The sequence below is a fragment of the Staurois parvus genome, unplaced genomic scaffold (assembly GCF_062004578.1).
Source record: "Staurois parvus isolate SC_StPar_1 unplaced genomic scaffold, SC_StPar_1.0 ptg000237l, whole genome shotgun sequence".
Classification (NCBI taxonomy): Eukaryota; Metazoa; Chordata; class Amphibia; order Anura; family Ranidae; genus Staurois; species Staurois parvus.
Window position 1 is genome coordinate 2,497,019 of NW_028318033.1, and position 13,922 is coordinate 2,510,940.

The window sequence follows — 13,922 nt, forward strand, 5'->3', positions numbered from 1 at the left end:
GTCACAAAATGTACAAAAAATGTGTTTATTAGTTGTTAAATACCTGTATGTAGATGAGCACCCTGCTGACACACTGCCTCCTCTCCCATGACCTATCTGCCATGAAATATTAAACCCAATCAACACCTCAGTATTTGTTTTTATTTACTATCAGGAACATTAAAAGTACATGAAGTGGAGGACCATGCCCCAGATCCACAAGTGTGGATGTCATCCTTGGATTTATTTGCAAAATAAGGCTTTAGTACTGTTGGCAATGGTCTGAATCCAGCTTATTTTAAAAATACACCAACTGCATGATATAGCACTCTCATAAAAGAGTTTAAGCAGTATTTAGCCTGAAGGTTAAAACACTTTGATTTCTCCACAACCCATGGATCCAGCAATCTCCTTTAATATCTGTCCCATAATCCAATGTGACAAAGTTTATGCCTCTGATGTCGAAGAGCTGTAATTTAAGGCAATAAAGTAACACAGGGCAATCTGTCTCTCTGGCATTACTAAATATAGCTTCTGGTTTTCAATAAACCTTACAGTAGTTGTACAGATAGATAGAATTATCTTCTCTAACACAAAAAGCACTAGAGCCAAGGTGTAGAAGAAACCTCAACTACAAGAAATCCAGGAATATGTCAAACTGCACCTATATTTCTCACCTCCACCAATCCCTGTCCCAGATGCATACTTGCCTCCATCCCATAGTAAATACTCTATATTAGTCATGCATTCATTACCAAGCCCCATAGACTTCTAAGCAGTCTTTTTCTGATGTAGGATATGCCCCTATAGGAGTCTACAAGGATCAACTTCAAATCCAAGATGTAAACACTGTGGAGGGTCGTCACTTAATTGTAATTATGCATCAAAGGCAGGGGAGGTCAAGTATTTTAGGTTGGGAGAAGGGGCAAATAAATAAGTACATGTTGCATGACAGTATACTTATCCTTTAAAGGTCGCCACAAAGGGCTCCATAAAAGCAAGGGCTGCTGCTATTTACGTTTGCAACAATCAGCCCATATCAAGACTAGAGGACAGAAAAAAAAAATTTCAACAGCTGAAGGTGTTCATTTATGTACACCGTTTGCTGGACAATGTAGCTGGGGGTAGGGCCAAGAATACAGTGTGTGCTCCAAAATCAGCTCCAGACAACGATCACAGCAATGGTAAATGGTCCAGTCATGCAAGGTGGAAAAAAAAAATCCTCGACTTATTCTCAGGGTGCTTAATGAGGAACTTCACCCAAAAGGGGAAGTTCTGTTTTCCAACTCCTCCCTCCTCTACCACTTTTGGACACTTTTTTTTTTCGGGGGGGGGGGGATGAGTACCTTTTTTTGACAGATACCCTCTCCCACTTCTGACCAGATCACTTAGGTGATCTGAGCTGAAGTTTGCTCCCCCACCCCCTTTGCCTGCAGCCTTCTAGGACACAGAACATGTCTCAGAAGGTTGCAGAAGCATTCATACAGCTTACCGCTTTTCCTTCAAGCTGAAGAATACATATGACTTATAATAACATCAAAGTGGTAAAGTATGTCTGAAGTCCTAATTTGAAATCCTAATAAGAGATCAACTTTGCTGGTTGTTGAGGGAGGTGCTGTCTTATGCAGGCCAAACATGGGTTGAATTCTGAAAGAATTTTCTTTAAAAAAATCGTAACTAAAACTTTTTGTTTGAATTTCGCACCATTAGTGGGCCGCAGCATAGAATGATTTTCATGTGAACATCGAATTTGAGTGATCGGGCATGTTGGAAATTTTTTGAAAAACAAAGTAATGATGGGAGAATCGTGCAAGAGATATAATCAAAAAAGAAATGGGCATGAGCTGATCTGGAAAGAAAAAAAAAAATTCCCAGCCATAAAAATTCTTTTCTATAGCAACTGAAGGTGGTGAAATTGAAGGCTTGGCTGGTCGAATTTCTAAATCAATGGTGGCACCTTCAGATTACAAAATACACAAATTTTCTGATTCTTTCCTTCACAATGAGCTCAGGACCCTTACAGTTTCCATCAGTAAGTAGAAAGTTTATAGCAGAACATGAACATTTTTAAACTACTATTTATTCCAGTACTGATATAAGATTTCTGTTCTTAAATGAGCTTACTGACAATGCCCTACAGCAAGATTCAGAGAGGGAGGGACAGGGCAGTGAACCAACTAGACCCTTCCACCTTGTATAGTAGTTTCATCTAATACTGTAGCACGCTGAAAGGAGAAGATAGCAGAGAGATTGGTGACCTCATCTATGAGCTGCTGCGCTTTTATCGCTCAATCGGCAGGCTGGGGTAGGTCAGTAAACCAAGCAATATTGTCTAAGTAAGGAAAATTAAAATCACTAAATCTGATTATGCAGTATGGTAGATATGCTAGAGTAATAAAAACTGTCTGAACTACAATTCCTTTAGCAGGTAAGACAGTTGACATATATGTGTGTTTCAATTGTGAATTTTGCCAATTGCATGGGGCTCCACCTTAGACCTTTCACAGGGCTCAGCTTTATATTCCCACCTTCTAGATCCACACTGAGAGCCACACAACTACTGCTGTATGCATTTTAGGCAAAACAATTCATTTAAGCCCAGTAAACATGCGAAAAGGAGCCCAAACTCCACCTGTTTGCTGAAAAGAAGCAAATATGAAATAGCCATATGCACTGGTCACAAGCAGAAGATAGGCTGTTTACTGCTTTTGTTGCAGAGTCCATAAAGGAGAAGGGGATCGATACTCATTTCTGTAAGTAAACATTCACTAAATAATTGATTACATTAAATGAAATAAAACAATCAACTACACTTTACCTTATATGCGCAGTTCAACACAGAATTTTCCCTTCCCTGATTTTCAGTTCCAGCATGCCGCACTGGCTTTAGTAATACTGATAAGGGCAGTGCCATCATCCAGTCTAGGAGAGAGAGCAGCAAAGACACCACCAACTGCAAAAGAATATAAAAATAACAGTTCTGCATATCAAATACATGCAACTCCAACATACTTTATACTCATATTTAAAGTGTTACTAAACCCAGGACCCTGCATTCACTATATCCAGTCTTCCACAGTACACAGAACATGGAAATGCAATTATTTTAGTAAATATAAACTGCTAAATACCTTTTCTCATCAGCAGTGTACAGCAGTCTTGTGACTTCTATCAGTGTCTGGCCAAGCACTGGTTAATCGTGTAGGAGGAGTTTTCACTCTCTTCTGACTGTCCTTTGAGGCTGTATAACCCCTGACCCTCTGTCTGGACAGCACTGATTGGCCCAGTGCAGATCACATGCACCCCCCCCCCCCCAAAAAAAAAAATAATTCATTGAGTGCAACCACAGCGCTATCATATATATATATATATATATATATATATATATCCAAATACATACATTCATTAAAGTGTTACTAAACCCAGGACCCTGCATTCACTATATCTGGTCTCCCACAGTACGTGGAAGTGCAATTATTTTAGTAAATATAAATTGTTAAATACCTTTTCCCATCAGAGGTTAGAGCATTCTTGTGACTTCTATCAGTCTCCAGCCGAGCACTGGTTAAAGCTTTTAGGAGGAGTTTTCATTCTGCTCCAGGAGGATGCAGAACTCTAGACCTCTTCTGGACGGTGCTGATTGGCCCTGTGCTGATTACGCAAAAAAAAAAAACCCTCTCTAGAAATACACACCAAACTGAGCATGTTTAGAGTGTCTCCACACGATATGTCTTATTAGGAGATAAGAGAGCGACAATGGAAGAAGGGGGGGGGGGGTAAGGGAAGTCAGGATAAATCAATCTTTTTACACAATGCAGAGGATTAACCCCTTAGGTTCCACAGTGAGTATACCAAGCATGCTTTACTGCATATACAGACTGATTTTACTGTTGTGGGTTTAGTAACACTTTAAGTGCATGCACATCACTCTCAGTACAAGTTTAAACTGAGAGTGCTTGTAATGGCATTCAATGAATGTTTTTATATTCTTATTGAATGTTATTAAAACCTCATTATGCCATGGAATTTACTTTTTTGTATTTGAGCTGCTCCTTATGCTTTTCATAAGTTGAAGTTGGTATATGTGAGAGATGATTTGCCCATGTGCCTTCAGATCACCAGTGGAATAATTTATAGGTACAGGACCTATTTATACCCTTGAGGTCATGTACAGTATATTGAATGAGCTTGCTGTAGCAAAGGTGGTGGACAAGTATCAAGAAAGTTATGTGTTCTGACTTTAGAGGTGTTATACGTTCTGCTAAAAACAAGACTTGTTCACTTATAGCAGACTTTTTAATATGCACACTGATTGATTATTTATTTTAGCACAACCTATTTCACACAACCATTTATAACACAAGAATGGCTAAAAAGAAATACCAACCATTTGAAATCTGAAGGAAAAACAGCGCATACATATTGTGCATTATTTTTCCAGTTCCTAACCTTTTCATTAACAGAGTATTACAGGATTGTTAGAGAAGTAGTGAGTAGTGGGAAAGGTTGTTACAGTAATATACGTTTCATAAGACCTGTGATTTGAAATCATTAAGGTTATATGATTATTATTTCCAGATGGATTTTTAACTATGTTTTGAATACAATACTACACTATACACCTTTCTCTGGGCTCCGTGTGGTGAGCTATTTTTTATTAAGGTGTGTCCTGGACTGGTTACCTCTGCTCGGATCTGTCAAGAGGAATGAGTGAAGGAGGCTGTCACAGATTTCAGCAATACTGCGGGCAGAGTTCTGGTAAGTGCATAGAGATGAAGGTTTTCACAGAAGGTGTCACTACTGGATCAATGTCACTCGTTCATACGTCTGTAAACGTTATTGGACTTTTTTCTTTTACAAGAACTGTTTATCTATTTATTTGGCACTCAGCACTTTTCACTTGATTTGGCGTTCATCTATATATGCAAGATTGTAAGCATTTAATGCCTGATGGCTTTATATAAATGATTATGAGCTTATTCATTTCACTAGTTTATTCGCATTCATATTGGAATTTAATTTTATAGAAATGTATCATTTTTATTTTTAGTGGTCTACAACGCTGCACTGTTTGTTATTTATCTAGTATTGGGTTGGTCACATTTTAAGTGCTAACAGCTCTCTTATCTCCAAGCGTTCGATACACCCCTCTTGTTTTGTATATTTGATTAGGAAGCACACAGATTGGTTGTCGAACACAAGAATGCAAGCAGTCCATTCCTGGAGCTCACAGCAAGCATGCTTGATAGCAAAGGGGTTTAATTGTATGCTCAAACCGAACACAATTTTTTTCTAGTTTTAGATAAAGTGGGGAAGGATTATAACTCATTTTGGGTTTCTGCTGGTACTGGGGGCTTTACAAGTGAGCTTTACCCTCACTTCTTCCACTACTCTACTAAAGTAAAGCATTTTTGTTTCGGTGTTGCTGTTGGAGAGTTACGATCACTTTTCTGCCGAAAAGGTTGTCAGCATGACAAGAAGTGTCCTACTGACAACCTTTAACAGACCTCTAATGGAGCCCTGTAAAGCAATAAAAAACTGAAGAGGGTTCTAACCTTTTCCCATTTTATCCAAAATGAAGAAAAAAAATTGACAGGAAATACACTTTAACTGTACTTCTAGTTAGGCAATTGTTCAATTTTCAAAACACAGAATGCATACGAATCTTCCCTTCAACACTGACCCGTTTATCTTGTTCATAGGATGAGGTTTCTGCAGTTGGTAAAAGGTGCGTCACAGTGGCTACCAGAATCTGTAAGAAAACCAAAAGAAAGCACATGTATAATTCAATGAAATGCACATATGAGCGATTTACCTAAGCAATCCAACACAAGAGTAACCCCCTCCATGTGTTAAATGCATATAACATGTGGGAGCGATTGGCACCTACCTCGATAATTTTCAGTGGGTAGTCCTGATGGTATATTTGCAGTTGTGTGACATAGCTAAGGAGCACATTCAGAACACTACATGCTACTTGTGCAACCACTTTGTTAGGAAACTGAAACACAATAATAATTTTACCATTTAGTTTAATATCTAAAATACTACAAGAAACATTTTTAATATAAACAAATGTACACACTGACCAAGTTTTGCTTGTTATATATGCATTCATTTGCACTACCTTACAGAAAATAAACGGAGATTACAAGACAAAGAATAAGAAACAAAAGACAGAGGTGGACTACACATCTGGTACAGTCTTTATTTATTTATTTTTTAAGAACAGTTCCAGAGAACGCAGACAACAGCAATACAATCTTGATACTTTGTGAATGCTGGCTCTGCTCAGGCAATCACAATGATGTAGTACATTTAAGTGTCCTTTGAATAAATGGTTCAAGAGAATGTAACCAATTACATTAATGCAGAATATTTAAGTGCTTATCAAAGAAATTGATCTAAAGAATGCAGATGACACTATTATTTTTGATCATGTGAACAATCTGGCTCTTCTCAAACATTCAAAGCGATGTAGTATATATTTAAAGGCATTACAAACCTTCCTACCTTCAGCGTGTGCTTTTACCCTGAATAGGATCTACACTGGTAATGTAGTTTCACGTGGGGTTATTTACTAAAGGCTGAAGAGTGCAAAATCTAGTTCAGCTCTGCACAGAAACCAATCAGCTGCCAGGTTTTACTGTCAAAGCTTAACTGAACAAGCTGAAGTTAGAAACCGATTGGCTCCCATGCACAGCTGCACCAGATTCTGAGTGCACCAGTTTTAGTAAATCTCCCCCATGGTGTAATTTGTTGCCGTGTATGCACACAGCCTATAGCAAAGTAAATCTTCACATTCTGGTGTCAGCAGTTTCTGTTTGCGTTAAAAAATGAGGCATGCTGCATTGCACTGCACAAAGGTAATGCATGACCTCTGTCTGTAGTCTAAGAACTAACACTTCCTTTGAAGAAACTACATATCCCACAATCCCTTGGTCTCTCGGTCCAGTACTCTGCAGGTGCTAGATTTGCAGTAATTAGATCTGACACACACACAAACAGGCAAAGCAATGAAAGGAAGTGATGCATTTCATCACATTAGCACTCCTACATTTGTGATGACACACAGAGATAATGGTAAGGCATGTACTGGATGCTGTGTGACCCAGAACAAAAAGTTCCTTGTCCCTAGGGGAAAACTAGGTGAATTAATACATGGAAACTGATCAGCAATGACAGCACAAGCCTCAGCTACAACATGAGAGGCCATCACATGGAATACAACTACACTAACATATAAACAATCAAAAACATTTGAAAGTGTACAATGCCTTTAAAGCAGCACATAGGTGATGAAGTATTTTTCTTTTTCCATTCAACCAGCGGGTGAAAAAAAAAAAAAAAAGACTAGATTCCCCTATCCACACATTCAAGGTGGATAAGGGAATCCTCCCTGTTGAGCTGTTATATTCTGACAGTAGGAAGACTTTCCCGCCATCAGAAAACACTAAGTGTTGAGGGCTATAGCCTGCAGTGCTGATTGAGCAGGGAAAATCCGGTCGAACAGACCTAAGGGCTCATAAATGGATAGAAATTCTGCTGGGCTGTTCTGAACTGGATGGATTTTAATCCATGTAGGACTGGCTTTAGTGTTTGAGGTCTGATTAGACAGACACCAGTTGTAATACTGTCCATATCACAACAATATGGCAGTCCCAGCTCAAAGCACCAGTTATTCAAAAATAAAAAAAATCTTGAGAGGGATTTAAGAGAAGTTTGACTCTTTTAGTATAGTCTATTACCAACTATGTTACAGTTTTAGAAGCTGACAGGGCAGCTTTTATGTAGAGTAGTTGATCTAAATAGAGGATTTTTGTCCTGTAGTGCAAACAGTGCTTTACATGGTTTTTCTTAACAGAGCCAGGCAATGACTGAAAGTATAACATAGTAAAAGTTGTGATATGTGCATGTCCACCTGGGGAGAAGGCCTGGATGTATCCCCAACCTCAGTCTAGGAATGACAGCAACTACTGTGAGGGGAGTTTAATAGTTCTATCATCTGTGCAATACCTGCTATCGGTTTACAGATGGAAGAAATTAAATATATTTTAGTATCATTTGATTTTCTCTTACTTTGAGGGAGACACAGATGACATTAAGTGCTTCTTTAATTTGCGGGTGGTGTGTCTGGTTTACAAGCTCCTCGCACATCCAGATTCCTAAACTGCACAAAGCTACACATCTGTAATAGAGAAAAGTAAATTACTATGCTGCACAAAACAGCTCAGTTCTCCTCTGTTTGACAACAAAACACCTCCCCCTCTCTAAAAAAAAAATTGGTGAGATGTCCTGTAGTGAAGCAAGGGAAATTCAGACAGGACTGACTAAACTGCTTGGGGTTTCAGAGCAGCAGATGAACTGTGTTGTCAACATAAAAAAGGAAGATAGGAGCTCACTCGATTTCTGACAGGATCAACAATTCTGCACTTGCAGCATTTTTAATGCAGGTTTTATTTATTGGTTTTTATTTGGTCCAGATATACACTTTTAATATAATGGTTCAGGACAATGGTAACTATAAATATAGACTTAAAACATTAATATTTTAAAATCAGACACCCTGTCACCATATGTAATAGTGCAAGTATAATTATAATAGAGGAATAACTATGACTAGCTTTAAAGAAGTATGCCAGGTATAGATACTTCATAAGTAGTTACACAGGTCCAGCTTGGACCAATGTAACTATGTATATACTATACTTGGCCAATGCTCTTGGAAGCTAGAAATCACTGAAGTAGACATTGCTACTCCAGTGATAGCCACTTCCTTCCAGGTCCTGTAGTAAGCGTCTGGCCTACTGTATTCTGAACATTGGCTGTTTAGCACTTTGCGGTTTACTAAATTAATGCAAAGCGTTCTCTGATTGGATGAGGAGAAGTAGGATAGTGATGTCACGCTCCCTACCTCACTCAGAGAATGCTTTACATTCATCCTGAAAATGCCAGGCATTCATTGAATGGCATCCATGCTGAGAGGCTGACCTCCTGTGTTCAGAATGCAGCAGATCAGCTGCTCAGCATGGGACCTGGATGCAAGTGCAGATCACTGGTGTAGCGGTATCTGCTTAAAGGAGTTCCATCCTCCAGGGGCATCTGCCAGTTATGCTATATGTATATTGGTCCAAGCTGAACCAAAAATAACTATGTATAAAATATCAATACCTGGAATTCATTTTTAAATCGGTCACTGTTATGTTAGGCATATGACAAGCAAAAACATTAAAAAAAAAAAAATACACATCATCTGTGTGTCACAAATGGATGGAATACCTATAAATGGAGTAGGAATGCATGATGGAACCCCTAAAATTGCAACCCTGTCCATTATTATGGAATACCTCAAGATAGTCTGAACTCAGGGGAAATGCCATGACATGTACACTAGTCACATAGTGATCATCTGCCAGTGTCCTATGTAGTTTACTGTATCTTAAAAATAGCCAGGAGTCTCGCTATTTAAAATCATTATAGAATGCATACTGCACACACAGGGCACAATAAATTCAAATTCTGCATTTGGGACTAACTATGCACGCTACAACTGGTGAAAGTATCAGCAAAACTGCCAATTTCACTTTGGGATAAATTTTATACATAAAGAGAGCAATACCTGTGGCCATAACAATGATTCAAAAATAAGCATTTTCAAAAGCCTTTCAGGAGGGATTTGATAGCATATTTTGTGGCTCCACTATATTAAGCATTTTATATATTGAATCACTAGGTACTTTGAATTTACTAAAGAAGAATAATGTGAAGCCAAGTGAAAATTTACTTGGCAAAGAGTGCACATTTATGTGAAATGAGAACTAAAAGTCACCATATTCACTAAGCCTCGTGAAAATTCCCTTTGCAAAATAAATATTATATTATTATACAGGATATATATAGCGCCAACGGTTTGCTCAGCGCTTTACATTATAGTGGGAGACAATACAGTAACAATACAGTTCAATACAAGAGGGAATTGAGGGCCCTGCTCCTTGGAGCTTACAATCTAGAAGGGAGGGGTGAGTGGTACAATAGGTAAAAACTGTGGGGGATGGAGTGGTTGGAAGAGTAGAGGATTCCAGTATTAGCAGAGGGTGGGATAGGCTTCCCTGAAGAGAGGTTTTCAAGGATCGCCTAAAGGTAAGTAGAGTAGGTGATAGTCTGATAGATTGGGGTAGGGAGATCCAAAGGATGGGTGACGCCCAGAAGAAGTCTTGGAGACCAGCTCTACGAGCTCTAATATGCTCTACTTATTTAGTAAATTGACCCCACTATGCTCACTGTAATGCTGTCAACATTTTTGACACCTTTTGAGAGAATAAAATCTTTCGTACTAAAAGACTCTAGGACAGAAGGCATTTTATAAAATTGTATAATGCAGAATATGTATTAGAAGCCAAAGAGGTGAGAAGTATATGTGCTCAAATTCTGTTGTTAGAAGGGGTATAGGAGGAGACTATCTCCAATTGACATGTAATCAATACAGTCTTGAAATTCACTGCACACCAAAATTAATTTTAGATAGAGTGTGTGTTTTTTTTTTTTAAATAGGGTTCTTTAAAGAATAGTAGATAAAATTATTGGTTGCTACGGACAACAGCCTTAGGTTGGCTTTCCTCCAGTTTCTTTACGTTTTACCCTATGTAGACCTCCTTAGACTAAAAGATTTTGTCTGTCTCTTTTACCCCTGTACAAATCATTAGTACGACTTCATGTAGAATATGCAGTTCTGTTTTGGGTACCAGTTCACAAAAAAGAAACAGAACTGGAGAAAATACAGAGAAGCTTAGAGCAGCTCAGCTATAAGGAAAGTGTAAACTGAACTGAATGTATCCTCTCTTGAGAAGAGGAGATTAAGGGGAGATATGATCAACATGTATAAATACATAGGCTGTCCATATAGTGAACTTGGTGCAGGGTTATTAAAATTCAGATCATTACAGAGGACAAAGGGGCACTCTTTATATCTGGAGGAAAAGAGATGCAAACCCTCAAAAATAGAAAGGCTTCTTCACAGTAAGAACTGTGAAAAAAATGGAAAAGCCTCCTTCAAGAACTAGTTCTGGCCAGCTGAGTGTGCTCCTAAATTTACAAAATGTAACTGGAAACTTGAATTTGTAGGGTTAAATTAGATCATGCTTTGTGTTTTTTTGCCATTGTCTGGATTACCTGTGGATATAGGATTGTGTATATGGAACTTTCAGGTTTTTTTTTCCTATTAGTTGAGCTGGATGGACTTTTTTTTTCATCCCGACTAACTATGCAACTATGTCCCCACAGGCCACACATTACTTTATTTTTAGGAATCATTTTGGTATCTGTACCTGGCTGGCCCAGATGGCTCTTCTCGAGCTGAGCTTAACACAGTCTTGATGGTAAGCTCCTGCAAAATAAATAAATAAGTAAAAATATGAGGAAATCTAAAGAACAGAGAATAGTGATCAGGTAGAATGCAGTCTTTATCTGTTACGTGGAAGCATCACCTTGACATCTGTGAACTGTGACATTACAATTTCAGAGCTGCCAGGATGTAGAGCTGGGAGCTCCTGGTAGAGGTTGGGAAAACAGACCAAAGATCCCAAAAGCACCTGGGCTTCAACACGTGGTGCCTGTTGTAAAATAAGGGAAATAAATAAGTAACTGAAGAAAAAAAAGACATATCAAATTTACAATGACCTATCAGGCATACCCAAAGCCAAAAATAAAACAAATCACCAGGTTACCAGCCTTTGATATGGTGGTTGCATTTTTTAGCTGATGGTGGTCCAGTGATGTGATTTCTGCTGAAGGGGCAGATCTGAATTCAGACTGACAGATCCTTTCCTTCAGCAGAGATCATGCGACCAAATGACATGGCAGCACTTACTGTCTCCAATATATAGCATTTTATCCAGGAGAGTTAAGACATTTCAGCCCGTCCATTATCCTTTACTGATCAATCCAAGCAAAGCTGCCACTGTGTGTTAACATCTGAGTAACTATAAAGGTTGCTTCTGAATATTCATAAGATGGTGGTGTCCTTTACTATAGTCAAACAACTGGTTTGGTATAGCTACCCAAACTCTTTCTTGTTAACACATTATTTTTTCATGTTCCATAATAATTGATGCGTTCCATTTGCTAATCATGTGTATAATCATTAAAGGAGAAGTACAGCCAAAGCTCTTTTGGCTGTACTTCTCCTGTGGATCACAGGAGTGCAGTTTGTTCTGCACGCCTGTGACCTGTTTTCACCTGACAGCGGGTTGAAGCCAGCTGTCGGATGACATCACTCAGCCGGTCCAGGCTAGGGAAAGATCCCGACTTTAAAGTCGGGAACCAACTCAGAGTCTGGAGCGGCATCTGGCTTAGCCTCTCAGAGAGTCACCGCTCTCTGCTCAGAGCGGCTGTGAGAACTCAGCAATCAGCGGTCATGTGATCGCTGAGTTCTCACACTTATAGCTGGTGGGGGACCGATGCTGTATCCACCTAGGTAAGGGTGATTTAAATGAAAAAAAAAAACATCCCATACTTCTCTTTTAAAGTGGTTGTAAATCTCCAACATGAAATATGAACAAAGCATATCCCTCTATAGTGTGTACTTGTTTCAATCCAGAGCACTAAGTGCCATTTCTGTGTGCTGCTTCATTTCTCTGCTATCAGCATGAATCATTTCTAAGATGTTTATATGACACCAAGAAAAAAAAAAAACAAGTGACAGGGCAGGGACCTCCAGCAGATTATTAGCATCAGCTCTGTTCCTGTGTAATTTCAGCTCCCCACCTCCTGCTTTCTGAACCCTCAAACAAGCTTTATAAATTCTGCACTTTGAACAGCTGTAGAGAAGAGAAGTATGAGGATAGGCAGGTACAACTTATGTAAGAAGATTTGCTTCATCTCTGTGTATCACCTGAGGCCAGTCACTTCACTGGGTATATGTAAGGATTTACAACCAACTCCAGAAAAAAAATACATTTAAATAGCGCATTGTGCATCAATTACTTTACGCACGTCACGATTTCAAACACCACTTCTTAAGCCAGGCTATAGACAAAATTTATTTCCTGCAACCCATGGAAAATCACTTGATTCCCCCATGAACACAGTCAGTGTTCATGAGGGAATCCCTTTCGCAGAGCTATTGTGTTCTCTCTGTTCCTGCCAGAACACAGTGATTATTACTCGCAGCTATAACTGCTGGCAATAGTCGTATGAAAATTCCTACAAGCTGATTGTACCCAAGTTGTACAACAACCGAATTGGGTACAATCAGCCTGCCTAGAGATGGTTCAAATCTCGGCTGGTCCCTGCTTAATCGGTAGAGATTCAAACCATCTATGGCTGTCTAAAGCCATCCTGCAGTGTAATGGATCAAAGTCACAGTGTCCACTAAGCTAATAGTACAGCCCAGACATTTTTCCTGCTTGTTATCTTCTTAGACACTGGTCCCCTCACTGCCCTAATAAGTTATCCTGCTTCTGGAGCCAATGAGAGAGGACCCGGCTGTAAGGTGTCACAGAGATGCCCACTTCACGCAGGCAGTGACAACTGAAGTAGGACTCCAGGAAGTAAGAAGAAAAATCATGTGACCATGACCTCAGTTATCTAAAATGGGCATTTGTAGAGGATTTCTTTTCCTACCAGTGGTTATTGAAAAGGGAACTGAGCTCTAAAAGTCAAGTATATGAAACAATAAACTACAACCAAACTTAGGACTAAAGACCTCATAGGAAAAAAAACAAAACAAAACAAAAAAACATGTTGCCTGTAGCAACCAAACATGTTCAAAGTATAATTTCGGCAGTTAGAATGCAACTAAAATATAACTAAAAAAATTGGGAGCAGGCAGGCTGTTCATTGCAGAAGCAACATTCAGTATCTCTTCTGCAATAAAATATATTTATCTATTTATTTGCCAGCTAGCAGTCTTCTTGAAGATGTACCCTGTTCAATATACATTCCAA

The 13,922-nt window shown here is 38.9% G+C and overlaps 1 protein-coding gene across 14 annotated transcripts in view; it reads right to left on the bottom strand.

Moving 5' to 3' along the window:
• The window catches only part of RALGAPA1 (Ral GTPase activating protein catalytic subunit alpha 1), a 302,589-nt gene that overhangs the window by 131,629 nt on the left and 157,038 nt on the right, over positions 1–13,922 (bottom strand). For all 14 annotated transcript variants that reach the window (XM_089680242.1, XM_089680241.1, XM_089680244.1 and 11 more), the window contains 6 exons: positions 11,463–11,588; positions 11,304–11,362; positions 8,059–8,167; positions 5,870–5,980; positions 5,663–5,731; positions 2,798–2,932 (listed from right to left, as the gene is read on the bottom strand). In XM_089680242.1, the coding sequence (XP_089536368.1) occupies positions 2,798–2,932; positions 5,663–5,731; positions 5,870–5,980; positions 8,059–8,167; positions 11,304–11,362; positions 11,463–11,588 (609 nt within the window). The remainder of the gene's footprint in view (positions 1–2,797; positions 2,933–5,662; positions 5,732–5,869; positions 5,981–8,058; positions 8,168–11,303; positions 11,363–11,462; positions 11,589–13,922) is intronic.